Source organism: Podarcis cretensis (genome assembly GCF_951804945.1).
Source record: "Podarcis cretensis genome assembly, chromosome: 13".
NCBI classification, from domain to species: domain Eukaryota; kingdom Metazoa; phylum Chordata; class Lepidosauria; order Squamata; family Lacertidae; genus Podarcis; species Podarcis cretensis.
The window spans coordinates 43203787-43229661 of NC_137182.1; the positions used below are offsets into that span (position 1 = coordinate 43203787).

At 43.3% G+C, this 25875-nt stretch overlaps 3 protein-coding genes across 3 annotated transcripts in view; 1 reads left to right on the forward strand and 2 right to left on the reverse strand.

Moving 5' to 3' along the window:
- Nucleotides 1-25875, reverse strand: part of LOC307201264 (angiogenin-3-like) — a 346417-nt gene that overhangs the window by 315495 nt on the left and 5047 nt on the right. The window lies entirely within an intron of this gene.
- LOC307201271 (C-type lectin BfL-2-like) overlaps nt 1-25875 on the forward strand; it is a 70699-nt gene that overhangs the window by 7537 nt on the left and 37287 nt on the right. The gene's annotated exons all lie outside the window — the stretch shown is intronic.
- LOC307201412 (regenerating islet-derived protein 4-like) lies at nt 8823-19776 on the reverse strand. The gene is made up of 6 exons (XM_079950593.1): nt 18392-19776; nt 14353-14422; nt 13437-13525; nt 12092-12232; nt 11594-11714; nt 8823-9597 (listed from the first exon to the last, which is right to left on the reverse strand). The coding sequence occupies exons 1-6, from the start codon at nt 18461-18463 to the stop codon at nt 9530-9532; spliced, it is 561 nt and encodes a 186-aa protein (XP_079806719.1). The 5' UTR covers nt 18464-19776; the 3' UTR covers nt 8823-9529.

The following is a 25875-nucleotide window of genomic DNA, read 5'->3' on the forward strand; positions in this document are numbered from 1 at the left end:
GCTGGGCTCATTCTTATATAGAGCTTGGCTAGGGCAGGGCATGGAAAGGCAGGAAGAAAGAGGAACCACTTACCCATATATGGACTACAGATTAAGAGAGAAAAGGCAGGTTTCAAATTCCACTGAAAACCACAGACAAATTGATTGGATGGATATTCAGAGTAATTGCTAACAGGAGCACCGGGTATAGGGGGTGCAAGGAGCTTCAGCCCCCTTGATATTTTGAGGACCCCCTCCCAATATTGAGGTGGCTGCCATCCCCCACTGCCCCCAGGTGAGTGCTCCCATGCCAGGCAGGGGCATTGCGCTTGGAAAGCAATTTCCCCTCTAGGTGCTGCCCACCATGATCGCCAGAGCGCCGGGCAGGAGGCTTGGAGGGCAATTTTTGCCCTCTGTGTGCCCCCCGCCATGATCGCCAGAGCATCCTGGCAGGTGCCCACAGCAGGTGTGGTCCGATGGGGGGGGGATCTTGTGTGCACATGCACCCCCCCCAATGTTTGGCCCAACTTAGCACGTCTGGTTGCTAATATGTTTATCCTAATGCCAAGTTCCCTCTGCTGCTGCATTGTCACAAACTCACCCCAGTCCCATCCATGTTAGTTGTGTCTCACTACACAAGCATGACAAGCCCCTGTATTTACTGGAACCAAAATCTGCAAGGATATCAGGTTTGACCTTTTTGTCCTTTGGTGTGGCCCTAATGAAGATCTGTTTCCCCCTCACCAATAATCCCTAGAGTTGATTGGAGGTTACATAATATACCGGTAAATAAAAAGTGGAAAATGCAATTAATCATAATTCTTACAGTCACATCTTAATGTTGTTTAGGAAATGTATTCATTGTTCTAATGAGCTATGGCTGAAAAAAATGACCATACACTCAATAGTAGACTAGTTAGCTGGGCAACTATATAGACTGAACCTGCTAAAGCATGGGCACGCAAACTAAAGCCTGGGGGCCGAATCTGACCCAACTGCCTTCTAAATCTGGCCTGCGGACAGTCCGGGAACCAGCGTGTTTTTACATGAGTAGAATGTGTCCTTTTATTTAAAATGCATCTCTGGGTTATTTGTGGGGCATAGGAATTTTTTCATTTTTTATTTTTATTTTTTCAAAATATGGTCCGGCCCCCCACAAGGTCTGAGGGACAGTGGACTGGCCCCCTGCTGAAAAAGTTTGTTGACCCCTGTGCTCAAGCATCAGAACTTTACCTGAAAGAATTAGCAAATTGTGCTTTCTGGTTTTCCTACAAGAAATGTTTTTGAAAATTGAAGTTAGAAATTGGGGAGGGAGTTGCATGCAGTTAGCATTGCCTAGGGCACAAATAGCCTAACACCAGCACTGCCTACCAAACAGCTATAAGCCCAGAAGTAAATCTCTTATTGGTGCCAGTTCTCATTTGCTACCATTGTAGGGCTAACAGCATTTTGTGCATGCCTGTGACATCAAACACATGCCTAGCACTGTGCATTCCAAGCAGTGTGATCCTAACATCCCAAGTGCAGAGGAGGAGGAGGAGGAGGAGGAGGAGGAGGAGGAGCTGGTGCTTGGGTTGTTTGGAGTACACCACGTCAGGAGCTGAGGCCTCTTTCTCTGGCAGTTGCAGAAGGAGAGGCAGCCACAGACGTTGCTGCCCTGCGCATAACCTCCTCCACCCCCTGAACATTGAAGGGGCTCAGCTATGGCCCCAGAATTATTCAGGGGCCCCAAAGTGCTCAGCCACACACACACCCTGAGCTGGCACTTCCGGAAGGAAATAAATGGCAGAAAACTAAAAAGTATCTATGGTGGCCTGATGCAAAAGTTGACTGGGCTCCTGTCAGAGGCTGATTTGGGGGAGCATGACTGGTTCAGTTACCCTGAGCATGGAGCCCTGGGAGCACCTCAGATTTGGCCCACAATGATGATGTAGAACGGAGGGCAAAGGGGTGCCAGATTTTGGCATCACACAAGGCACTGCTGAAATGGGAGACCCCCAAGGTCTGCCATTGGTCCTGTGCATGTAAGTTCTGCAGAAGAAGAAACTTGAGCAGCTGCGGCTCATTGCGCAAGCTATGCAAACCAACTTCATGGTTGCCAATGCGTGTGCCACCCACCATTATAGCTAAGTCACACTGGTTGAGAAATATTGGCAGATGGTGTGCTGGTCAGATAGAGATAATAGTTTACAAAATCCCTGCAATGTACCCCAGTGTTCTTATCTCCATATTTGCATAGAAAGGCACCTCATGAATAAATGAATTTAGTGTTGCTGCTAATCCTTAAGTCCCCCTAGAAATGTCCAATGCCATTCTGCTGCCCAAACCCCAGATGCATCCTACCTTACACTTTCTGAGTACCTTGGCAGCTTGGATCCCTCTGAAAGAACAATTCTGGATGGTTGAGAGGTGGGATATCAGTATGATATATGCATAGGTTGGGGAAAATAAATCTGAGCAAGATGAAGGCACTGTGAGTAAGTGGTTCCTGTATCCGAATGGGTGGAAGGAGAAAGTATACAGTCTGGACAGAGGTTAAGAAAGATCTAGAGATATGGTCGAATTTGAAGCTTTCCTTGTTAGGCCGAATTGCAGTGATCAAAATGAATGTATTGCCTAGAATGTTATTTTTGTTTCAGACATTACAAATTGTGGATAAACTAGATTGCTTCAAGAAGTGGCAGAAAGATATATCTAAATTTGTCTGGCAGGGCAAAAAGCCCAGAATAAAATTTAAGATACTTACTGATGCAAAAGAAAGAGGGGGGTTTGCCCTGCCGGACCTAAGATTGTATTATGAATCAGCAGCTTTTTGCTGGTTGAAAGATTGGCTACTTCTTGAGAATGCAGACATTCTGGATTTGGAAGGATTTGATAATAGGTTTGGTTGGCATGCATATTTATGGTACGACAAGGTTAAAATTCATAAGGGATTCAAAAACCATATTGTTAGGAAAGCATTACACAATGTTTGGATTCGATATAAGGATTTGTTGGAAAATAAAACCCCTAGGTGGTTATCACCTATGGAAGCCAAGGAGGTGAAGAAACTCAACATGGAATCTAAATGGCCAAAATATTTTGAAATTTTAGAACAAGAAAGTGGTAAATTTAAACTACAGAGCTATGAGAAAATAAAGTCTAAAGTACGAGACTGGCTCCATTATTATCAAATAATGGAGACTTTCAAACAAGACAGGAAAATTGGATTCCAGGTGGAGAAATCGAAACTAGAAACAGAATTGTTAGAACCCAATACTAAGAATTTATCAAGAATGTATAACCTGTTGCTGAAGTGGAATACAGTAGATGAAACTGTTAAGCCAGCTATGATTAAATGGGCACAGGACATAGGTCATGACATTATGTTTGCTGACTGGGAACAGTTATGGACCACCGGTATTAAATTTACAGCATGTAATGCTTTAAAAGAAAATATTATGAAAATGATTTATAGGTGGTACATGACCCCAGTCAAGCTTGCGAAGATTTATCACCTGCCCAATAATAAATGTTGGAAATGTAATGAAGCTGAAGGTACCTTCTTTCACCTTTGGTGGACCTGCCCAAGGATTAAGGCCTTCTGGGAAATGATTTATAATGAAATTAAGAAGGTACTTAAGTGTACTTTTCACAAGAAACCGGAGGCATTTCTCCTGGGCATGGTCGGCCAATTGGTGTTAAGGAGGGATAAGACTTTTTTTATGTACGCCACTACAGCAGCAAGGATCCTTTTAGCAAAGTATTGGAAGACACAAGAACTACCCACACTGGAAGAATGGCAGACAAAAGTGATTGACTTTATGGGATTGGCAGAAATGACCGGCAGAATCCGCGACCAAGAGAAAGAGACAGTGGAGGAAGATTGGAAGAAGTTTAAAGTATACCTTAAGAACTGTTGTAAAATAGAGGAGTGATAAAATGTCAAGGGGAAGGAAGATGCAGAATTGCAGCTAAAATTGTTTGATGATTCAAGGTAAAATTGAGAATGACAATGAGCTTAAACTTAATTGGCAAAAAGAGTTGTTGAAAAACTGTAAAATAAGGATGCAAAAAGGGTGAGGTATGGGGAAGTCCGAGAAAAGAGGCTTATGAAAATGAGGTTAAGAAATGATATCTTTGTATATGTTTGTATTTGTTGATGTTTGTGTGTTGTTGTTGTTTTGTGTTAAAAATTGGAAAATTAATAAAAATTATTATATAAAAAAAAGAAAGTATACAGTCTGAGAATGCTCCTTGATCCCGCTTTCTCACTGGAAGCCCAGATATCCCCTGTAGATCAGAAAACAACAGGTTCGACAGTGGGTTGGTGCAATGCACCATATTCAAGGCTTCCCTCACACTTGAGCTGGAAGCTGGTTACTGCAAAATGCTGCAGCACAGTTGCTGACTCTGTATTATGATTATGATTATGATTATGATTATGATTATGATTATGATTATGATTATGATTATGATTATGATTATACCCCGCCCATCTGGCTGGGTTTCCCCAGCCACTCTGGGTGGCTCCCAACAGAATACTAAATACAGAATAGAACTTCAAACTTTAAAACCTTCGCAATACAGGGCTGCCTTCAGATGTCTTCTAAAAGTCAGGTAGTTGTTTATTTCCTTGACATCTGATGGCAGGGTGTTTCAAAGGGCGGGTGCCACTACCAAGAAGGCCCTCTGCCTGGTTCCCTGTAATCTCACTTCTCGCAGTGAGGGAACCACCAGAAGGCCCTCGGAGCTGGACCTCAGAGTCTGGGCTGAACAATGGGGGTGGAGACATTCCTTCATGTCTACTGGGCCGAGGCTGTTTAGGGCTTTAAAGGTCAGCACCAACACTTTGAATTGTGCTCGGAAACGTACTGGGAGCCAATGTAGCTCTTTCAGGACTGGTGTTATATCTTCTCAGTGGCCATTCCCAGTCACCAGTCTGGCTGCCACATTCTGTATTAGTTGTAGTTTCTGTGTCACCTTCAAAGGTAGCCCCACGTAGAGCACATTGCAGAAATCCAAGCAGTTCCACTGCTTAGAGATCTGCAATGCTTGCCAATTTGCAACTAGAGACCATGTTCATTGCAGGCTTATCCAAACTTCTGCTTGTCCCGTGGCTAGAAAGCACGGGTCTGAGCAGTTTTCCACTTTACCCGTGTTTTCTAGGCACATGTCCAAGTGGTTTTCCCTTTGCCCTACTCTCCACAAAATAGGTGGGGCCATTCTCCCAGCTCAGTAGACAAATATAGAATTTGGAATAGAGTTTGGGAGTTGTGTGACCTAGAAGCAAGCCAGAGAGAGAGTCTGAGCAAAGTTGGAGAGCCATGTTTGATTTCTGCTTGAATCCAAGCTTGTGGTAATGACAGAAACAAGAACCTTTGGTTGACACTGTGAACTCCTGCATCATAGGCTCAGGTTGTATACATGTGTAAATGAGCCCTATATCATAAAGACACCATAGTCGCCACTGTGCCTCATTGTCCAAAAGGAACCACAAACTCCGGGTAAGTGCCCAGAACTCCTGGAATCTCACACTGCTTGGAGAGTTTAGTGGTGTGCAACAATTTTAAGCCTGAACTTTTTGCGGCTACTTTTCCCGAGGGATCAATGTTCAGTGCAGTTTGAAAACACCTATGGCTTTTTAAAATAACTTTTATTTAAAAAAAAACAAAAAAAGACCAGAAGCTTTTTTATTAGGAATCGTAGGTGCTGATATTCCAAAGGAGCAGGAAAGACTTTTTATGTATGCAACAACAGCCGCACGGATGCTACTAACCCAGAGATGGAAAGAAGACAAAGTCCCTATCAGAGAAGAATGGCAAAACTGACCAGAAAGCTCAGGAACTAAGAATACCAAAACTTCAATTAAGAATGGAGGGGAATTTTAATTTACTTGAGAGACCACTGTAAGCATATAAAAACATTAGCAGGATTGCAATAACACTTGTAATGTAGAAGATATTATGGATAAAATGGAGAGACCTAAAAAGAAGAGACGTCACCTTGCCAACAAAGGCACGTATAGTTAAAGCTATGGTTTTCCCAGTAGTGATGTATGGAAGTGAGAGCTGGACCATAAAGAAGGCTGATCGCCGAAGAATTGATGCTTTTGAATTATGGTGCTGGAGGAGACTCTTGAAAGTCCCATGGACTGCAAGAAGATCAAACCTATCCATTCTGAAGGAAATCAGCCCTGAGTGCTCACTGGAAGAACAGATCGTGAAGCTGAGGCTTCAGTACTTTGGCCACCTCATGAGAAGAGAAGACTCCCTGGAAAAGAACCTGATGTTGGGAAAGATGGAGGGCACAAGGAGAAGGGGACGACAGAGGATGAGATGGTTGGACAGTGTTCTCGAAACTACCAGCATGAGTTTGACCAGACTGCGGGAGGCAGTGGAAGACAGGAGTGCCTGGCGTGCTCTGGTCCATGGGGTCACGAAGAGTCAGACACAACTAAATGACTAAACAACAACAACAAAAATTTGGATAATGAGATAATATACAGTTGAAAAGCTTTATAATAGGAGCCATGGAGGGGAAGGTGGGAAGTCTAGAGATTCAGAGAAATCTCCAAATATGGATATGTATTTTGTATTGTTATAATTGTAAAATCAAATAAAAATTATTTCAAAAAGAAAAAAAAGAAAACCCCTGTGACTTGAGGTTACCCTTGGTAATTTCCATCTTGGGCCGGCCCTACTATTCCGTGTCAAGGGTGGCCAGAGGCAAAAGGTGGCAGGGCTCCTGCACATCTAACAGTGTCCTGCAGAAGAAGGGACTTGAGCAACTGTAGCTCATTGTGCAAGCCAACTATGTGGTTGGCCATGCCTGCTCTACCACTATAGCCAAGTCACCCATGTTAAGAAATAGTTGCAGCTGGTTTGGCATCCAAAAGCATTTGCGCAACTTTTGATAAGGATCATGGGGCATGGCTGACCTTGTGGTTTCCAACAGTTATTTGCAATTATCCACACTTGGGAGAGAGATAACAGCTTCTAACATCCCTTGCAATGCAGCTTGGTGTAAGTTACAGGTTGGAAGTCTGGTTGAGAGGGTTTATTTATTTCGTAAAAATTTATACACCATTAGACTGTGAAAAACCTCAAAGCAGTTTACCATAGATAAAACAGTGAAATCAAGAAATATTTACAGCCCTGCTTTAAAACATACAAAAGTTAAAATACCAAAACAGATCAAAATTACCACCATTATCTAAGCATATGAGTAGGCTTCTCTAAACAGGAATGTTTTTAGCAGGATGTGTGTGGATATGTAATCATATCTGTGTTATGGGTATATGAGCACCATGCGACAGTGAGAATGAACAACATTGATTCAGATCTCTTTCCAAATGGAAGCAAGGTCGTCCCCTTTCCTCTCTCCTTTTTGCTCTCTCTCTACTGTAGGAAGCTTTGGCTGCATTGATCAGAGAAAATGATCTGACTCAAGGAATTAAAATAAAGGACAGGACACACAAAATAAGCTTATTTGTGGGTGGTGTCAAATCCTAAGGAGATTTGAAAGCAATCAAAGAGCCTGTTAAAATCAGTGTCAGCTAAAATGAGGGAAACTTTGCTAAGGTTTCTTCAGATATGGTATCTCCACACCTCCAAGATTGTCCTGCCTGACTAATAATGTAGACCCCAGCTGCTGGAGGGGGTATATGATTCAAGGATTTTATCTTCATCTGTGGTGGAGTCATAGTTGAATGCTCAACTATTCGCCAATGCGTTCAGAGAAATAAGCCCCATTTTCAATACAAATGCTACTATGTCTCTTATGTTGGCATTACTTGGGTTATGGGAAGATAAACCTCCAAGATTACACATAAAAGCCTATGGAGCTTTTTGTGTGTGTGGCAGCTAGAATGAAAATCGCTCAATGCTGGTGGAATGCGGAGGGTCATACTCTGGACTAGGCCTGCCCCTCTTACATCTGTAATCCATAAAGCTGTGGCCTGATTTAATCCAAAAGGTAATTTTGTCCTGTCTGATTCTTTCTGGAAGTCGGGCGATGGGGGTGGGGTGCCTGACCACACAAGTACAGGAGCTGTGCTGCAGCTGACCTGTATTGGCTGTTGTCCAGCAAGAGTTCAGATTCATCTTTACCCTCTAGAAAATCAGTCACCATTGGAGTGGCTACTTGCTTGGTTTCTTTCAGCCCTAGGCTGTCAAGAAATTCAATAACCTTTTGCTTTTGACTTAGGAGATAAGATCCAAGCTCTTCTCTCACTATTTGAAAGAAACAGTTCCCATTTCCTTTACCTCTACAGCTCTACCTTGGTTTTCAAACAGCCTAGTTCTCAAACATTTCAGCTCCTAAACGATCGAAACCCGGAAGTGACTGTTCCAGTTTTCAAACATTCTTTTGGAAGCTGAACGACTGATGGGGCTTCTGCGGCTTCCTGCAGCCAATCAGAAGCCATGCTTTGGTTTCCAAATGTTTTGGAAGTCGAACAAACTCCTGAACGGAGTCCGTTCGAATTCCAAGGTATGACTGTACTTCTTTGCTCAGGTATTCCACAACCTCTGTGTAGTCTTGGTTATTCTCAGTTGCAATCATAAGATCATCCACAAATGCCAAAACGTAAGAAAACTATTCATTTTTTGCACTTGGTTTACACGCACATGTCTGCATGACCTTGTGTGTACCCCAGCTGTTTGAGCATCCTCTATAGATTCTCATTCCATGCTCCAGCAGCATATTTTAAGCCATAAAGCCCCTTCTGAAGTTTGCATACTAGATGCACTTTGGTTTGATAAAACATTGGGGCTGTTCCATATAAATCTCTTCCTAGATCTGGCTGTGCAAAAATGTGGTATAGAAGACTGGTTATCCCACACTGTGAGGACTCTCCCAATAACTCAGCACCCTTAACAAAGTGTATTTCCCAGAATTCTTTGGATGAAGCTATAACTGTGATGTAAAAGAGTGCTTTAAATGTATGGTGTTGAAGTGACCTTGGTGTCAGATGTCAATGTCTGTGGTATAGTGTGTATGCCACAGAGGACAGGAAATTGCATAGGTGCAGCTGGCAATGTAGGGTTGCTTCAGTCGAAGCACCATCTAGTGAAATGTTCTCTTGTACTTTCACACTTATGAAAGGAGACCCTTGCAGTCCACCTTAGGTGTCCCAAGATAAATCTCCAGCATCTACAGGTGGGACAGAGAATGTCCTCTGTCTGAATGAACCTGGAAATCCACTGCCATTCAATGTGCCTATTACTGAGTTAGATGGACCTATGGTCTGACTTGGTATAAGCCAACTTCCTATATATTTCTTAACTGATCATCTTAGAGCAGTCTGAATGAATTGCGAAGGACAGAAACACACCAGGAAATATGTGCATCTGAGAGAATTTATTAAGTTCATAGTGGGGTACAGGCACAAGAAAAGTTTGTGGAGAAGAGAAGAACCAAAGTGGCAGCTCTTCAGTTATGGTCATTTTTAAAGTGATGAATGAGAACCCCCTTTTCACTCTGAGGACTGGAAGAGGAGGTACTGAGATCAGAAAGATTTCCAGCGGGCTAGTGTCCTCGCACACAGTGAAGGGAACTACAATCTTCTTTAGGGTGATTGTTTACAGACAAAGGCATTTTTCTCTTTACAGGTTACAGCATGCCACTTCTCAAAATCTAAAATTCAAAAGACATGGCAGAAATTATTTCATGTTGCTCATTATTTAACGACCTGTTCCATGTGGTCTAGAGCAAACAGAAAGAATCAGATCCATCCAGGAGGCTCACCTTCTGCAGGTCACTTGAAGTGGGTGGCCCACCTGTTGATCTCCAGACATCAAATTCTAAGTGTACTCCTGATCCTAAATATGCAACTAATTCAGCATTTTTTGAATATTGCACCTTTTTTATATCACTGTTAATGGAAACAGAAAAAGGCACCAAATTCAAAAACTGCAAATGTTTGCTGCAATGGAAGAATTGGGAGTCCAATTACAGTTTGTTTCAGTGTTTAGAATGAACTAGTTCAATCGAACAAAGTTCAATGAATTATTTCAAAAATCTCTGAACTGCACCTGAATTCCCATAATCCCTGCACCTGAATTTCCAAAATTAAATTCATTTGGAGGTAGAATTTTGTAACATTTCTAATTTATCTTCAAGTTCACTCCTCCTTTCCCCACCGTATCAGTCTCTTAAGTTTCAGTTTTAAAAAAAAAGTCAGACAAACATCTGGGAAAAAGTTAGAAAGCAAAATGTGGAGTCAATGTTCTAAGGAGGTGCTGCTGTTACTAAGGACACCAGTAAATTAATCACAGTTGATATGCAGTCAAAAAGGAGGAGTGTAAGACATTTCCTGTATCTTCCCTGCTGAGGATATTTGCTGTCTTCCAGCAGGAGCAGCTTTCAGCAAGACGTACAGACCAATGAACAAAGCAAATTATGCTTCATGCCTTATACTGTTTTGTTTTTCTAGTATGGAAATGTTTAACCTGTCGACATTTTGCCTGTGAGACATCTTATTTCATGTATGTGGCTCCTGATTTACCTTTTTACTTTATAACATTCTGAACACTAAAAAAAATAGCTGAGGGTGAACTATTTATGAACTGCAAAGTTGATTTGGATGAACTTGAACTGAACTAGTTTGTTGTGCAAAAGAATAAACCTGAACAAGAACTAGTTCCTTTTAAAAAATGAAGTTTCCAATCACTGGTTTGCTTATCATTCTTCCTTCAGAGCCTCAGCTTGAATCCAAGTTTTCCTTGAATGCCTGACATCATACGATATCAGGCCCATGAAAAGCAGGCATGGTTTACACCAAAGAGCCTGGCCAGGGCAAACTCCAAGGTCTGGAAGGACTAATTAGACTTCCAGGCGAAACCTTCCCCACCCCTGGTCTGGAGGAAGTAAGTTTCTTAGAATCTCAGTTTTCATTTATGAAAAGCAAAAGCTTCTAGCCCTCATGGCTGAAATTAGTTTTGTAAAGGAAAAATAATATAGAAATCATGCTAAGTTTCAGAAGCTCCCGATTATACAATTTTGGCACCCTTTACTTAAGACTTTCCCCAGTTTCCCCACATTTGGCCCTAACAATTTCTTAAAGGAATACACTAGAAAAAAATATAATGTAACCCAGACTTTAGCAACCAATGCTTTCAAAATGTGTAGTAATCCTACACTATATTATGCAGATTGGCTGTAGCCGAAGCCTTCAGCTCCTAGTGTATTTGGAGGTGATCCTAAATGTTGAACAACTGGACAACTGCTCATCTGTCAACAGTGCAACCTACTTGTGATCCTTGCTGCAAATAAACACCTGGCTAAGGGTTGTCTGCTTAGTTGCATTCAGAATTAACCACCAAAATCAATGGGCCTTTGTGACTACCAGCTTTTCTTTTAATTTTAATGTGCATACTTCTATTATGATTTAGTCTAGGGTTTCCGAAACTTGGGTCTCCAGCTGTTGTTGGATGACAACTCCCATCATCCCTAGCAGGACGTCAGGGACGGTGGGAGTTGTAGTCCAAAAACAGCTGCAAACCCAAGTTTGGGAAACCCTGATTTAGTCAGAAACAACCCTAAGAAAAGTTGGAACTGATGGAGAAAGCAGCAGGTAGTGGAGAATCCAAAACCTTTTACAGGTATCTGTTCCTGCAAATGGCTTGCTTACCTTTCTGTTCCTTCAGCTCTACACAAAACTTATTTGCAGTTGGAACAAACAGGCCTGGCTGGTTTACATTCCAGCTTGCGAAATTGAAGGGAGAATTATCAGCCCACTTCCACTTCCTGTTCTGCAGGAATGAGACGGAAGAGATTGTGTGATTAAAGAAGAGAGTTGTTGTTGTTTAGTTGTTTAGTCGTGTCCGACTCTTCGTGACCCCATGGACCAGAGCACGCCAGGCACTCCTGTCTTCCACTGCCTCCCGCAGTTTGGTCAGACTCATGTTTGAAAGAAGAGAGTAGCCCACCACAAAAACGGGAGAGTTTGACCAACTGGAAATTACTGTTTGTTATGGCGGAGACATTTGAGGAGAACCCCATCCCACCATAGAAAATAAAGCAGAATTTGTGTATGGAGTTCAGACTAGAAAAATGTTGAGATAATTGCGTTGCTAAAGAGCCCCATCTCTGATGACAATCAGGAACAAGCTATGTGAAAGCAGCTCACTTGCAAAGGATCATAGAGTCCAATCCAGACATCTGAGCGTGTTTTCTGTTGTGCTAAGATGTACTTGGCTACAATAGAACATTCTTTCTGATTGAGGATGGAGGCAAGATGGACCCCACGGCCATAGCTCTGGCAGTCAACCTAAAAATGGAAAAGGAATTAGAGAAGCTTTGCTACCATTATCATATCTCACCAGTAAGATTATTGCAGAGTTGGAGCTTGCCAGTGTCAGATCAATTTCCTTGCATCGAAGTTTTTAATATTTTCTGAATTAGACTTTCTTGAGTATTTTTAAGACGAACAGGTCTTCCCAGAATATTATAAGGCAATGCTGTTCCATACTGACTTGTGTGATACAATGTTATTGAGCCTGTCAGTATTTTGCTGGAGGAATTTAAGCACATACCAGAAAATGTTACGTTTGCACAATTAGAGTGCTTTAAAGCATCATCATGGCACAATAAATCTACTTCTAAAAAGAAACAAAAAATAATTGTGGCTAGGAAAGTGATGGGGAAGTGGATTGAAAAATATGGGATCTTTGGAAGATGTATAAACACTCCCACAAGCAACTCAGGATGAATATTCAGTGTTCTATAATCTCCCTGCAAACAAATCAGAATGAATGGGTGAAAAATATGCAACCCAACCCTCATGCAAACTGCAAGAGAATCAGGATGAATACCCAATGGATAGGTCATCTGGAAGAGCCTTAAATTTGTCTTTGTACAACCCCAGATACAGAAGCATCTTTATTTGCAATTTTACAAACATTTCAGGGAAAGAGAACATATGGTTGGATATATACAATGAAACTTGACCTTGAGGGATTGGCTTTGGAATGTCTGCTCAGTAGAAGAGCAACGTGGGGGCGGTCCGCCCCAGGTGTCATCTTGAGGGGGGTGACATTCGGTGTGCCGCCCGCGATGGCTCCCAAGCCTCCCCCACCTCCTGAGCTGTCAATATGAAGGGGGAAGACCGCCAGCAAAGTGGCACAGCTCTCCCCCTTCCCCAACGTCTCAGGGGAGAGTCGCGGGTTGGCAGCTAGCCCCTGAGCATGGCTAGCCCCCTGGGATGCACATGGCTAGCCCCACCCCTGGGTGCACAGCATGTGTGCCACTCCAGGTGCCAGGGCACCTAGCTCCGCCTCTGTGTCTGCTTTGTTTCTGCTTGAGCTCTGCAACTCAGATGATCAGACTCCATCTAACCAGCTGAGTTTCCTTCCTTTTGTGGTAAGCCCTCTTTTGTTAATTCAAAAGTATCAGCTAGATGTTGTCATGGGACTGCCCATGCTGATTGCCTTTCTCATTGTATTATGCCTTGGTTGGTTAGAAACTCCTCTTACCTCAGCATCAGCCCATGTCATCATCTTTTCAATATATGCATAGCAGTTGCCCTGATTTTTCAGCCATCCATTGGGACAGGCAGCCTTGGCTGTTTTAGAGAGAAGGAAATGAGGGGAAATAAGGGATTATAACAGTAAGCAGGTTGTTCTGAGTGCTACATTACGTATACCATTGGTGATTCCACTTAGAAAGCACAAGTTATTTAGAAACCAGTGAATAGAGATCTTGTTAGTATTAAAAGTTTAATTTGCATAAAATGTATGCACTGAAGTTTAAACGTCTGTAAATGTTTGCATTTGCAAAGCAGGGAAGTTTGCATTAAGCAAGAGGTTTCACTCTAGCTGAAAGCGGAATGCTGGTGTTTTTCCATTTAAGAGGGTTTGGCTTACCTGATCACTCTTCTCTGGAAACCCAAGTAGATCCCTCATCAGCAGGAAGTTGAAACCTGAGAAACTCAGTATCTTTGTGTTGTGGGAAGCCAGCAGAGAGATTGCCAGCTCAGCGTGTTGGGAGAAGGAGCCTCCAGCATAATGGAGTATGTCTCTGAGATTGGACTGTATTAATGGATTTAAAAGACTGAACTGCATTGCTGCTACTTGAGTGCAATGTGTAACTTTGTATTTTTGTTCTTTGTAACATTTATATGCCACTAGTTTTTAGACTGCTCTGCAGCAAAGCTTTGAAACTAATTCTTGGGATGGAAAGTTCATTTATTTCTGCACAAGGTCCAGATCAGGGATTCCACTGACCAACTCCAATAAATCATGTCTAATTTAAACTCTCCTGCTTCCGTGTTCTAATAGGCTTAGCTGGGTTGCCATCCCTTGAATATCCACTAAGTACTTTCGTTCTCATGACTGCTTAATTTCAGTGAAGATTTCTGGGAAATTCTCAGGTGTTTGCTAAAATGCTCACCAGGACTGGAGACCAGGATTCCAAGAAGGCAAAGGCTGAAGTAGGTGACAAATCCCATCTTCTGACTGACCTTTTGGAAAAGAGGAATGTACAGTCAATTCAAGCGGTGTGTTGTCAATTTTGCCATTCAGCCAATGTGGGAAGGAAGGAAGGAAGGAAGGAAGGAAGGAAGGAAGGAAGGAAGGAAGGAAGGAGAGATAAATATTTTATATCCTATAATCACATTTCTCCTTTATTTGAACTTCCATGAACTGAGAAGCTTAAAGAAAGAAAAGAAAACCTGAACTTAAAAGAATGTTAAGATATGGAAAGACCAACTGCTCAGGGCAGGAATCTACACCATCTCTGATTGTCCCCAGCAGATAATAATCCAGCCTCTGCTTATATACCTATGCATTTTGCTCCATTGTCGAAGAACTCATACCTTTGTGGATTGTCTCCTATTCTTCAGCTAAAATCTACTCGCCTGAAATTTCCACCCCTTTAGCTTTGTCCTATGGTGCAAGGGAGAACAAGTCTGCTCTATCTTTTTTGAGACAGCCCTTCAGATATTTGAACGCTGCTATGCTTAATCTCTTTAATCTTCATTTATGGGGGGAACACCTGAGTTGACATAGTTATGTCCTGTTTTCGAAGAAAAACTAAGATCATGTCAGCGTGTGGATGTATGAGAGGTTTTTTTTAATCCAAACTGGAAGGAAAATGTTGCATTATTATTATTATTATTATTATTATTATTATTATTAAAATGTAGTGCCACAAGGAGGAAAACAGTGCATGCTGGCAATCTTGTAGGGCCATTTCACCCATTACACAGTAGCAAACCCAGCAAAGGGAAAGCCCTAGGTTGTCCCTCAATGGGGTATTTTTCTCTATAATATGTATATCCTGAATGCAACCCAAGATCAGAGGGGAAATCAGAGAGACCAAGTCTACTATGTCTACCTGTCAGGTTTCAGGGAATCCGATGCTCCCTCCCTCATGGCTGGCTGCCAGAAATGGGAAAACAAGGTGTTCTTACCAAGATAATTTATTCAATATTCACAGAGACATAGGATGTCGCCTCTCAGATAATGGTGTTGCTCCAAATAAGTCCCACCCCTCTGTCTCTCCTATTATACATCATTCCTACATCAGCTAATCTGTGTGTTCTGCCTCTGAGCTTTCTGTTCTCCTACTCTCAATGCCCACCAGGACCTGAGAGGGGAGTTCAGGAATGCTTCCTAAAGACATTGAGTCTGTCACCTGTCTCTCCCCTAGTTCTTTTTCCTCTTCCTGCTTGTCATCCAGTATCTCCCAGCTTCTCCCCTCTGCAGCCTCCGAATTATTACCTTCTGCAAACCACTGTTCTAAATCTATGCTGTCTCCTCTTGGAAGGGCAGAAGAAGGGGGGAGCGGTCTCCACCATTCCTCCTCAGTCCAGTCTCCTAGGACCTCCCTGACTCCAACAAGACTGTGTCCAGAGGTGATCATCTGTGCTCTCCCCCTTTACATTTTCTATCACTTAATCATTGTCATGAGGGCAACCTGGGATCAAAGGGGCAATGCAAAGCAACTTCCGGGTTAGCGCCATCGCCTAATGGCGAATTCCCTCCGAGCTCCGGAGGGAATCGGCTCAATAGGAGACGGGTCCTGCCGCGGCGACGACGCGGGGACCCTCAGAAACCACAGGCGCTGAAGCCTGTGGACCTGGTGACTCAGCGGGCACCATTTGCGCCCCCCCCGACCCGAGAGGGAGCCTTTTTAAAGGCTTCGGAACGGGGGACGGGGAGAGGCGTGGTGCTGAGAGTCGACTGCTACTCCTACTGAGGGAAGCCGCATGTCATGGTCGGAGAGTGCTGACTTCTTCTTCTGAACATCTGGACTTAAAGTAAAAAGCCTGTGAGTAATACGGAAATTGGATCTATAAAAGAAAGATTTTTTTGTCTGAATCTGGCACGATCGGGGAAGGCGCAAAGAGGAAGTCCGTCTCCCCGTCTTGTATGCAATTTGAAGCAAGGACTAAATAATTAAGATTGAGAGAATATCTCCTTTTTATCGGATAAAGTTATTAATTCGATGGATTGACAGTATAAGTAATTGTGCTGGAGGGTAAGAGCTAACTTCGAGAACTAAAGTGCCCCCCCCCCGGGACCCGGGAGTGATCCGTGAGAGGAGCCTGCTGAGGAGACATAGAAGATTTTGACAGCTGTCAAACTAGCTGTCAAAGTTGGAAAAAATAGAGAACTTTGTTTCTGATGTTTTTGCTGGTTACATTAGTTACAATATAGTGATAAATTGTTGAAAATAAAGAAGAACTGAAACAAGTTAACTTGATTTTTGGACTGGAAGTGTAAGGGATACTAAATAACCAGAATCCCTCTAGAGGGGGTTCAGGGACATTACAAGAATGGATATAGGTAGGAAAATACTAGCTGATCTGGATGAGGTTGCCTTTCTCGTGAGAAAATTGCTAGAGGAAAGTCATGTTTTGTCTACAGTCCAGGCAGCTGAACAAGAAAAGAAACTTGAGAAATCTGAGGAAGTGGAGAAAGAGACATTTGCTGAACAGGAGGAACAGGAAGGAGGGGCTGAAATGTTGCAGAAGGCAAAGGAGAGCCGGAGGCCTGTCAAGATGGATAAAAAAGAAAAAAAGGACTGGATGGTGAAAATTTGGTTTGAATTGAAGAAGGAGGAATGGAAAGATCTCTTTTTGTGGAGATCTGAAGACCTATGGATTATCAACCTGATTAAGGTGGAAGCTGGAGCTTCTGGGACATTTGGACTTAAAGGGATTAAGAAACAAGTTTTGAGCTCCACATTTAAATATGGAGGCCCGGCTGAAAGGAACATGGACATCTTCGGGATAGAGCCCCTCCGAGACTTGGTGGCTAATACAAAGGACTATCAAAAAAACCGGCAGAGAGGAACTGAGAGAGAATTAAGAGCCTCAGACGTGAGGAATCCAGGCTGATAGCAGATGGACTAATGGACAATGGTTAGGGGATCGAAACCGGGAAAGGGAGGGTGGGGTTTGGGAACCCAAAGGGTGTACAAATATATTCTGACTCTTTCTATTGTTGTTTTTTTTCGCCTTGTTATTAGTATAAAAATGGGGAATTCGTGGAAGGGAAATTGGGCCGATCTTAGAAAATGTCTTTAAGTATTACGATCAATGTATATGTTAAAATTTGATATATAAACTGAATTAAATACAATAACAAATTAAGGTTAAAAACTAGGGATAAGAACTTGTTGAACAAATATTTGTACATGGAATACAAGAAGGGAAGGCGAGGGGAAGTCGTGGAAATAAGTTATTGAAAATAAGGACTGTAAATGTGGAATGTCTTTTAATTCTGTCTTTTCTCTCTTTTTCTTTTTTTCTTTTTTTGGATTATTTGAAACTATAATAAATATCATTTAAAAAAACAAAACAAAAAACAAAGGGGCAATGCACATACACTAAGGCCAGATGGTACACCAGTCTTCAGAATTTTTTAATTAATTTAATCTATCTAGGAGCTCTCAAACATTTATCACATTCACACATGCTCTGTAGGGATATATATTTACCAAAGACTGCTGCTCTGTCTGATTAGATGGCTGTCAATGGACAGGTCCTCCAGGTGTTGCTACAAAGGTCTTCGACCCAAAACGGGTCTGTCTCCAGAGTTCTTATACTCTCTGCTCAATCTCTTATTATGTGTCAGGTGGATGAATATGTTGATTGCAGAGCTTTTGGATTATGTGTCCCTTTTCTGGCAGTGTGATCCATCTCTATCCTTGTCCCCGTGTCTCTAGCAAAAGGGACACAATGGTCCTGCAATGTGACATTTCTTCTTCCAAGGAATATTGTTCCTTAAAAGAAAGTCCTGGTGATCTGCAATGGCCATCAGTCACCAGGACTTGCTGTTCCTCTTTGGCAACCTTGCAGGTACTGACTTTTCATTCCAAACATCCATCTAACCTTCTCTCATTCATACAAGTTGCAATGAATTACATTAAAAATAATTCATGTGATAAGTGTAGTGGAGACTTGTTATTTTGAAAATAATACCTGGTATGGTGTGCGACAATCCCCTTTTTGGTTCTGAAATGTTCTTCCAGGTGAAAACCAAGGCCAAGGCATCAGTTCTGAAAAATAAAGTATTGATTGAATCTACTCAGGAGCTCTCAATCATACCACATGTTCACACATGTTCTGCAGGGATATAGTACCCAAGGAGAGTTGTTATGTGTATGACTGCATTCCCAATGCAATATATTCCATTTTCCTGACCATTTGCTAACTGTTAACTTGTACGTTACATTCAAGCATTTGCAAGCTTCTGGAAACCTAGTGGAATAAACCACAAGTTTAGCATTTATTTTTGTGCTATTTCCTTTGAGGGGGAAAATATATGTTTGCAAGCCTGGGATCCACTTGCAAGTCTGGAAGTATGTTTAGGGCTATGCACCACCTGAGGCCATGCAAGTTGCTCCACAAGTGCCTTTCCCAAAAGAAAGATGTTTGCAGGGCATCACACACACAAACACACACACCAGTTTGGTCAATGGGCATAGATGAAGCTCCACTATACCCTTTCTTTTAGAAAAACTGCTTGCAGAGCACTACTGGTGTGAATAAAATTTAGCTGGACATATCAGTATACAGTGTGGTGTAGTGGTTAAGAGCGGTAGTCTTGTAGTCTGGGGATCCGGGTTCGTGTCCCCGCTCCTCCACATGCAGCTGCTGGGTGACCTTGGGCCAGTCACACTTCTCTGAAGTCTCTCAGCCTCACTCACCTCACAGAGTGTTTGTTGTGGGGGAGGAAGGGAAAGGAGATTGTTAGCCACTTTGAGACTCCTTCGGGTAGTGATAAAGCGGATATCAAATCCAAACTCCTCTTCTTCTTCTACAGATGCATGAGCACATGACAACTGCAGATGCATGAGCACATGTAGCACTGGCCTTTGGATCAGTAAAACTAATGAAATAAACCCCTTGTGTTCAGGCTGCCCAAGTAGATTCCCAGTCTAATAGCACAGAGGGTTGTTAGACTGATCTTTGGGCTGCTTGTGCAAAGGTCTTCAACCTCAAATGGATGTGTCCCTGAGGTTATCACACTTAGTCTCGTACCATGTGACAAGCAGACTGATACAGTGTATTGTATATCTTTTGAATACACAAATGGCTACACAAATTAAAGATAATCATCTCTGGCCTTGTCTCAGTGTCTCTGTCTCTAGGCAAAAGGACACCATGTGGTCCTGCAACGTGGCATTTCTCCTTCCAAGGAATATAGTTTCTTAAAACAAAGTCCTGGTTCTTTGGAATGGCCATCGGTCACTGGGACTTGCTTCTTCTCTTTGGCAACTTTGCGGAGCTTGACCTTTCAAATATCACCTCATTCTCTTGCCATTTATACTCAGTTTATACCTGAGTATGTTAAAATTAGTATCATTATCTGGCTGAAAAAAAGCCATGCCTGTATCAGCCATTTTGTGTTACATCACATGCAGCTCAGCAGCCATTTTGTGACTGGCACCCATGGCCCTATCTCATAATTACAGATACGTCCAGTAAGCCAAAAATGTTGGTGGCCCCAACTTAGTCTATTAAAGACACCAGCAGTTCCCAGGATTCTTTATAGGAAGCCATGACTACAGAAGTTGTATAGAAGGAAGAGGAGGAGGAGGAGGAGGAGAAGGGGAAGAAGAATAGCAATTTTATTTATACCCTGTCCAGGCTGGGTTTCCCCAGCCACTCTGGGCAGCTTTCAACAGAGCATTAAAAACAGAAAAAAACTTAAAACATACATACATTTAAAGATTGGGAAATGTTTATTGAATATATGGGTGAAAATTCTGTACACTTAAAAATACTGGTAGAATTAAGATAAATTCAACAGTGTAGATGTTTTGATTTCTGTACTAATGGAATACTGAATGGTTATCTTATGTAAAAAGGGATTTATTGTATGCAAACTGAACCAGGGAAAGAGAAGAAGGGAAGTCATTGATTTAAGGTTGCTTAAATGAATATTCCAAAGTGTGTGTGTGTGTGTGTGTGTGTGTGTGTGTGTGTGTGAAATCCCAGAACTGTCTAATTCAGGTGTACAACTCCCTTACCTGCCCCGCCCTCACTGAAACTCACAACAATATTTTTCCTAATGAAAGGCTAAATGACACAGCAGAAGTCCTTGAATGATTTAGGACAAATGGCACTCCTTGTAAGAACATGGTGTTTGAACAGTATATTCCTTTTGGAACCATGCAGATCTACAGTACATTGAGATACCATTGAACAGTTTGTCTCTGAACTCAAACTCAAAGATAGTAATTGTGGAATTGGCTCTGCAGAGACATCTGAGGGGAATGATCAGATTCTCCATCAAGTTATGGAAGCAGTCCATACTAAGAACATCACATTTAAAAAGGGTGAGATTCAGTCCAAACCTGAATCTGTGAAGTGCATGGGTCAGACAGTGACTGCAGCCATACAGCCAGAAGGGTAAGCTACTGTGCAGGAAGTAATAAAACAAGATTTCCATCTTAAAGCAGGGGAAGCGCTCATAAAGCATGGATGGCCACAGTATCTGAGAGATGTGTCCTTGCTGCAAAAACCCTTTTAGCATGTAAATGACTCCTTATGTTGTCTAGAAGTTAGGTAACTGTTGTCTGAAGTTACGTAACTGGGCCACATGACCCGGAAAGCTGTCTGTGGGCAAACGCTCCCTCGGTCTGAAAAGCAAAGGTGGTCAAAGGCGACTATGGGGTTGCGGCGCTCATCTCACTTTCAGGCCGAGGGAGCAGCATTTGTCCGCAGACAGCTTTCCAGGTCATGTGGCCAGCATGACTAAACTGCTTCTGGCACAACAGAACACTGTGACAAAACCAGAGCGCACGGAAACACTGTTTACTTTCCCGCTGTAATGGTACCTATTTATCTACTTGTAAAAAGGTAAAGGTACCCCTGCCCGTACGGGCCAGTCTTGACAGACTCTGGGGTTGTGCGCCCATCTCACTTAAGAGGCCAGGGGCCAGCGCTGTCCGGAGACACTTCCGGGTCACGTGGCCAGCGTGACATCGCTGCTCTGGCGAGCCAGAGCCGCACACGGAAACGCCGTTTACCTTCCCGCTGGTAAGCGGTCCCTATTTATCTACTTGCACCCAGAGGTGCTTTCGAACTGCTAGGTTGGCAGGCGCTGGGACCGAGCAGCGGGAGCGCACCCCGCCGCAGGGATTCGAACCACCGACCTTTCGATCGGCAAGTCCTAGGCGCTGAGGCTTTAACCCACAGCGCCACCTGCATCACTGGTGTGCTTTTGAACTGCTAGGTTGACAGAAGCTGGGGCAGAGCAATGGGAGCTCACTCTGTCATGGGGATTTGAACCGCCAACCTTCCGGTCGGCAAGCCCAAGAGGCTCAGTGATTTAGACCACAGGCTCCCTCAGCCTGAAAGCGAGATGAGCACCGCAACCCCATAGTCCGCTTTGACTGGACTTAACCGCCCAGGGATCCTTTACCTTACCTTTACCTAGAAGTAAACTTTTATTTGGGAGACAGAGTGTCTCAAAGACAGAGTATCCTCTTGCAACTTATGACTCATCAGGACATTCAGATAACTAAAGCTAGAGCAAGAGGATTGATATGCAAGCTGGCATATCCAGTGATAACTAGAAGGTGGGTGGAAGTTGTTGCGCTTGTGCTAGGCTTGCTTTGAGTAATCAAAGGGAACCACATAAACCACAGGTGGTTCCTGAATTACCATGGAATATGTTGAGTGTAGATGCACTTGAACATGGCTCTCCCCCTTTTCTTCTTGTGGTTGATGTTTTTCAATATTGAAAAACATTGAGCCTGCCTTGGAAGATGGCAGTAACTGTGACTGTTAAGTTTAAAGTCAGATTACCAGATTTTTTTTCCAATGAATCCAGGGACACTTTTCAACTTTCTACTAAATAGATGGATTTTGTCAGGGGACTGATTTGTAAATCCGGGGACTGTCCCTGGGAAACGGGGACATCTGGTAACCTTAGTTTAAAGCTATGTTCATGGGTCATGGAATTCCTGGGATAGCTGTGTGTGATAATATGCCCTTCACTAAGAGTGTCGACTGTTTGCTCATGATTGGGGGTTTGAACACGGCTTTAGAAGCTGTTCAACTTGTGGCAATTTCGTTTTTCAACAAAACCAAGCAACTGAGACTGCTAGAAACTTGAGATGGTGACCGGCCAGTCAAGTCCACCCAAGCTAGGGCTGGGGGCTCTTCTCCTTACAAAGCATATTAAGGGAGTTCGCTTTATCCATCTACGCTACCCAATGCCATTTCTACCAAAAGAGTGTTTGCTGCCCATCCCAGCTACCTTTAAAAGGACCAGCTGCTGCCTTACCCGGCCTCCTTCCTCCTTTTCCTCATGTAGAGGAGACTTACCCATTTCTCCCTCCCTTCCTCGGTTTAGAGGCTCTCTCTGGGGCTTGTAGGCGCCACCGGTTATCAGAGCCAGAAAGGAATTTAACTCCCAACAACAGTTGCCTCTAGGGTGAAAATTTTTTTGCTATTCTTTCAGTGAGTAGCAGGAATTTTACTAGATAACCCTTGTTCTTTGTCAGAACTTGGTGGAAACTGCTGGGTAGACAGCTAAAGAGCAACCCCTTTAAGAGGCCTTGAGAAGTGAACAGCCCCTGGTTTTAGCTTGGACTGGGCTGGGCTGGGCTGGTCGCTTGGCCACCTCAAATTTCCAGCACTCCCAGTCACTTGCTTTTATACCATTCCTGGGCCCTTAGTGCTGGATAATGTTCCCAAGGAATGTCCTGGAAGGTGTGCCAGGAAACCCAGCAAGATGGGCAGGGTATAAACAAAATTAGTAGTTGTATAGTCATTCTTGTAGTAGTCTTGGTTTCTGCCCTCATTTAGACCTGCCAACCTAGCAGTTCGAAAGCACCTCTGGGTGCAAGTAGATAAATAGGGACCGCTTACCAGCGGGAAGGTAAACGGCGTTTCCGTGTGCGGCTCTGGCTCGCCAGAGCAGCGATGTCACGCTGGCCACGTGACCCGGAAGTGTCTCCGGACAGCGCTGGCCCCTGGCCTCTTAAGTGAGATGGGCGCACAACCCCAGAGTCTGTCAAGACTGGCCCGTACGGGCAGGGGTACCTTTACCTTTACCTATGGGCTGCCAATGACTACACAGCAACATTATGTTCATGTTTTAAGTATTTTTTAAGAAGTGCTTGTACTCAGAACCCTTTGCAGTTGTTTTTCAGGTGTGAATTTCTTTGGAAATTGGGCATATAGTTCTTGGGGAGTAGATAACAGCAATGTCAGTAAAGCCTGCCAAATGATAAACCTGAAGCAACAGAGCCTTGGAAGGTTTTCTATTGTCGTTGTTCCTGGGAGGTTTTAAAGGGCCATTAATACCCTTTGCTCAAATGATGGTGCCTACATTTGCAGACCACCTGAATGAAGCTCACCAATCAAGGACCACCATTTGGGAACCCCTACTGGGGACCATTGTGTTTTTCTGTTCTGCCTTTAGCCAAAAGAACACAAATGCAACAGACAGCAACATTTCCACTGATGTGTTGTCTTTCCCAGTCCTAACTGGAGATGCCAGGAATTGAACCCAGAACCTTCTGCATGGAAGACACATGCTCTGCCACTGAACTACTGTCCTTTGTAGGGATGGGGAGAGACAGAGAAAAGTGGTGGGATTAAATTTGGATTGTGAGTGGAAGAAAATGAATTTTGAGCTGGGAAAGAGGCATGGAGAAGGAGAAAGCCCCAGTTTCCAGTTTTAAAGTAATCTTTACTTTAAAGTTCTGGTATCTCAGTAAGATAAGCAAGATGAGAGTTTGGTAATGTCTCCCTGAAGCCATCCTGCTTGCTCTCGCACAGAGATGAAGAAGCCGTAGAAAGCAAGAAAATGAACAGGGTGCCTCTAACGTTTCTTTGTCACTAGGTGGCAGCAGAAAGCAAGGATTGAATTCTGTGTTGGTTGGGGAATCATCAAGAATGTTAATCAGTATACAAATATGAACAGTTGCATTTCCACAAATAAGTGCTGTGCTTGGTTCATTTCATTCACAAAACCAGGTTTTTAAAACCAATTTCTCTATTTATGAAAACAAATGGACTGACATATTTATTATTATTATTGCATGCCACATCAGAGACAATAAAGTCAAGACTGGAAGTGGGGGGTATTTACATTTTAGACCAGGAGTGGGGGGGGGGTGTTTTATCAGCCTAGGGGGCCACCGTTCCTTATGTTCAAGCTTCCAGGGGCTCCTTGCCAGCAGTGGGCATAGCAACAAATAAAAATCTTATCTTTGTGTTGTAGGTTATTTTCTACACACTTGTTGTTGTTGTTTAGTCGTTTAGTCATGTCCGACTCTTTGTGACCCCATGGACCAGAGCATGCCAGGCACTCCTGTCTTCCACTGCCTCCCGCAGTTTGGTCTGATTCATGTTTGTAGCTTCGAGAACACTGTCCAACCATCTTGTCCTCTGTCGCTCCCTTCTCCTTGTGCCCTCCATCTTTCCCAACATCAGGGTCTTTTCTAGGGAGTCTTCTCTTCTCATGAGGTGGCCAAAGTATTGGAGCCTCAGCTTCAGGATCTGTCCTTCCAGTGAGCACTCAGGCCTGATTTTCTTAAGAATGGATAGTTTTGATCTTCTTGCAGTCCATGGGACTCCCAAGAGTCTCCTCCAGCACCATAATTCAAAAGCATCAATTCTTCGGCGATCAGCCTTCTTTATGGTCCAGCTCTCACTTCCATACATCACTACTGGGAAAGCCATAGCTTTAACTATACGTGCCTTTGTTGGCAAGTTGATGTCTCTGCTTTTTAAGATGCTGTCTAGGTTTGTCATTGCTTTTCTCCCAAGAAGCAGGAGTCTTTTACTTTTGTGACTGCTGTCACCATCTGCAGTGGTCATGGAGCCCAAGAAAGTAAAATCTCTCACTGCCTCCATTCTTCCCCTTCTGTTTGCCAGGAGGTGATGGGACCAGTGGCCATGATCTTAGTTTTTTTTATGCTGAGCTTAGACCATATTTTGCGCTCTCCTCTTTCACCCTCATTAAGATGTTCTTTAATTCCTGCTCACTTTCTGCCATCAAAGGTTGTTGATATTTCTTCTTAATTCCGGCTTGGGATTCATCCAGTCATACAAACACCCTATCTTTCTTCCAGAGAAGCAGCAGACATGATCAGAGCTTAAGGGCACATTCCAGCCATTCAGAATCACCTGGGGTGGCAAGCAAGGCCACGGAAAATTGTGGTTTCAGGAAAGTTCAGAGGGCTGCATTCAGCCCCTAAGCCTGAGGTCCCCATTCTCCTGTGTTAGCCCCGACCTTAATGAACTCATGGGTGTGCCTTTTTATACGACAAGTCAGCTTTGCTGTGTTTGGGGGCCCCATTTTCGTCCTGCTCAGGGGGACCCTTGATGTCTGCAGAAAATATTAAGTGGGATCAATGTGCTTGTTTGGAAAAGCATGCCAAGACTGCCCTTCACAGGACTGCACCAGTAGGACCCCAATAAGGATGGCCAGACAAACC

Bases quoted from the DNA above. Each gene is read 5' to 3' on its own strand.
- LOC307201412 (XM_079950593.1), bottom strand. From the start codon at position 18,463: ATGCCTTGGCCTTGGTTTTCACCTGGAAGAACATTTCAGAACCAAAAA. The intron at 14,423-18,391 runs GTATTATTTTCA...CTTTTCCAAAAG, and splicing joins ATTGTCGCACACCATACCAG to GTCAGTCAGAAGATGGGATT. The intron at 12,233-13,436 runs GTAAGAGGAGTT...TTCCATTTTTAG, and splicing joins TGACATGGGCTGATGCTGAG to GTTGACTGCCAGAGCTATGG.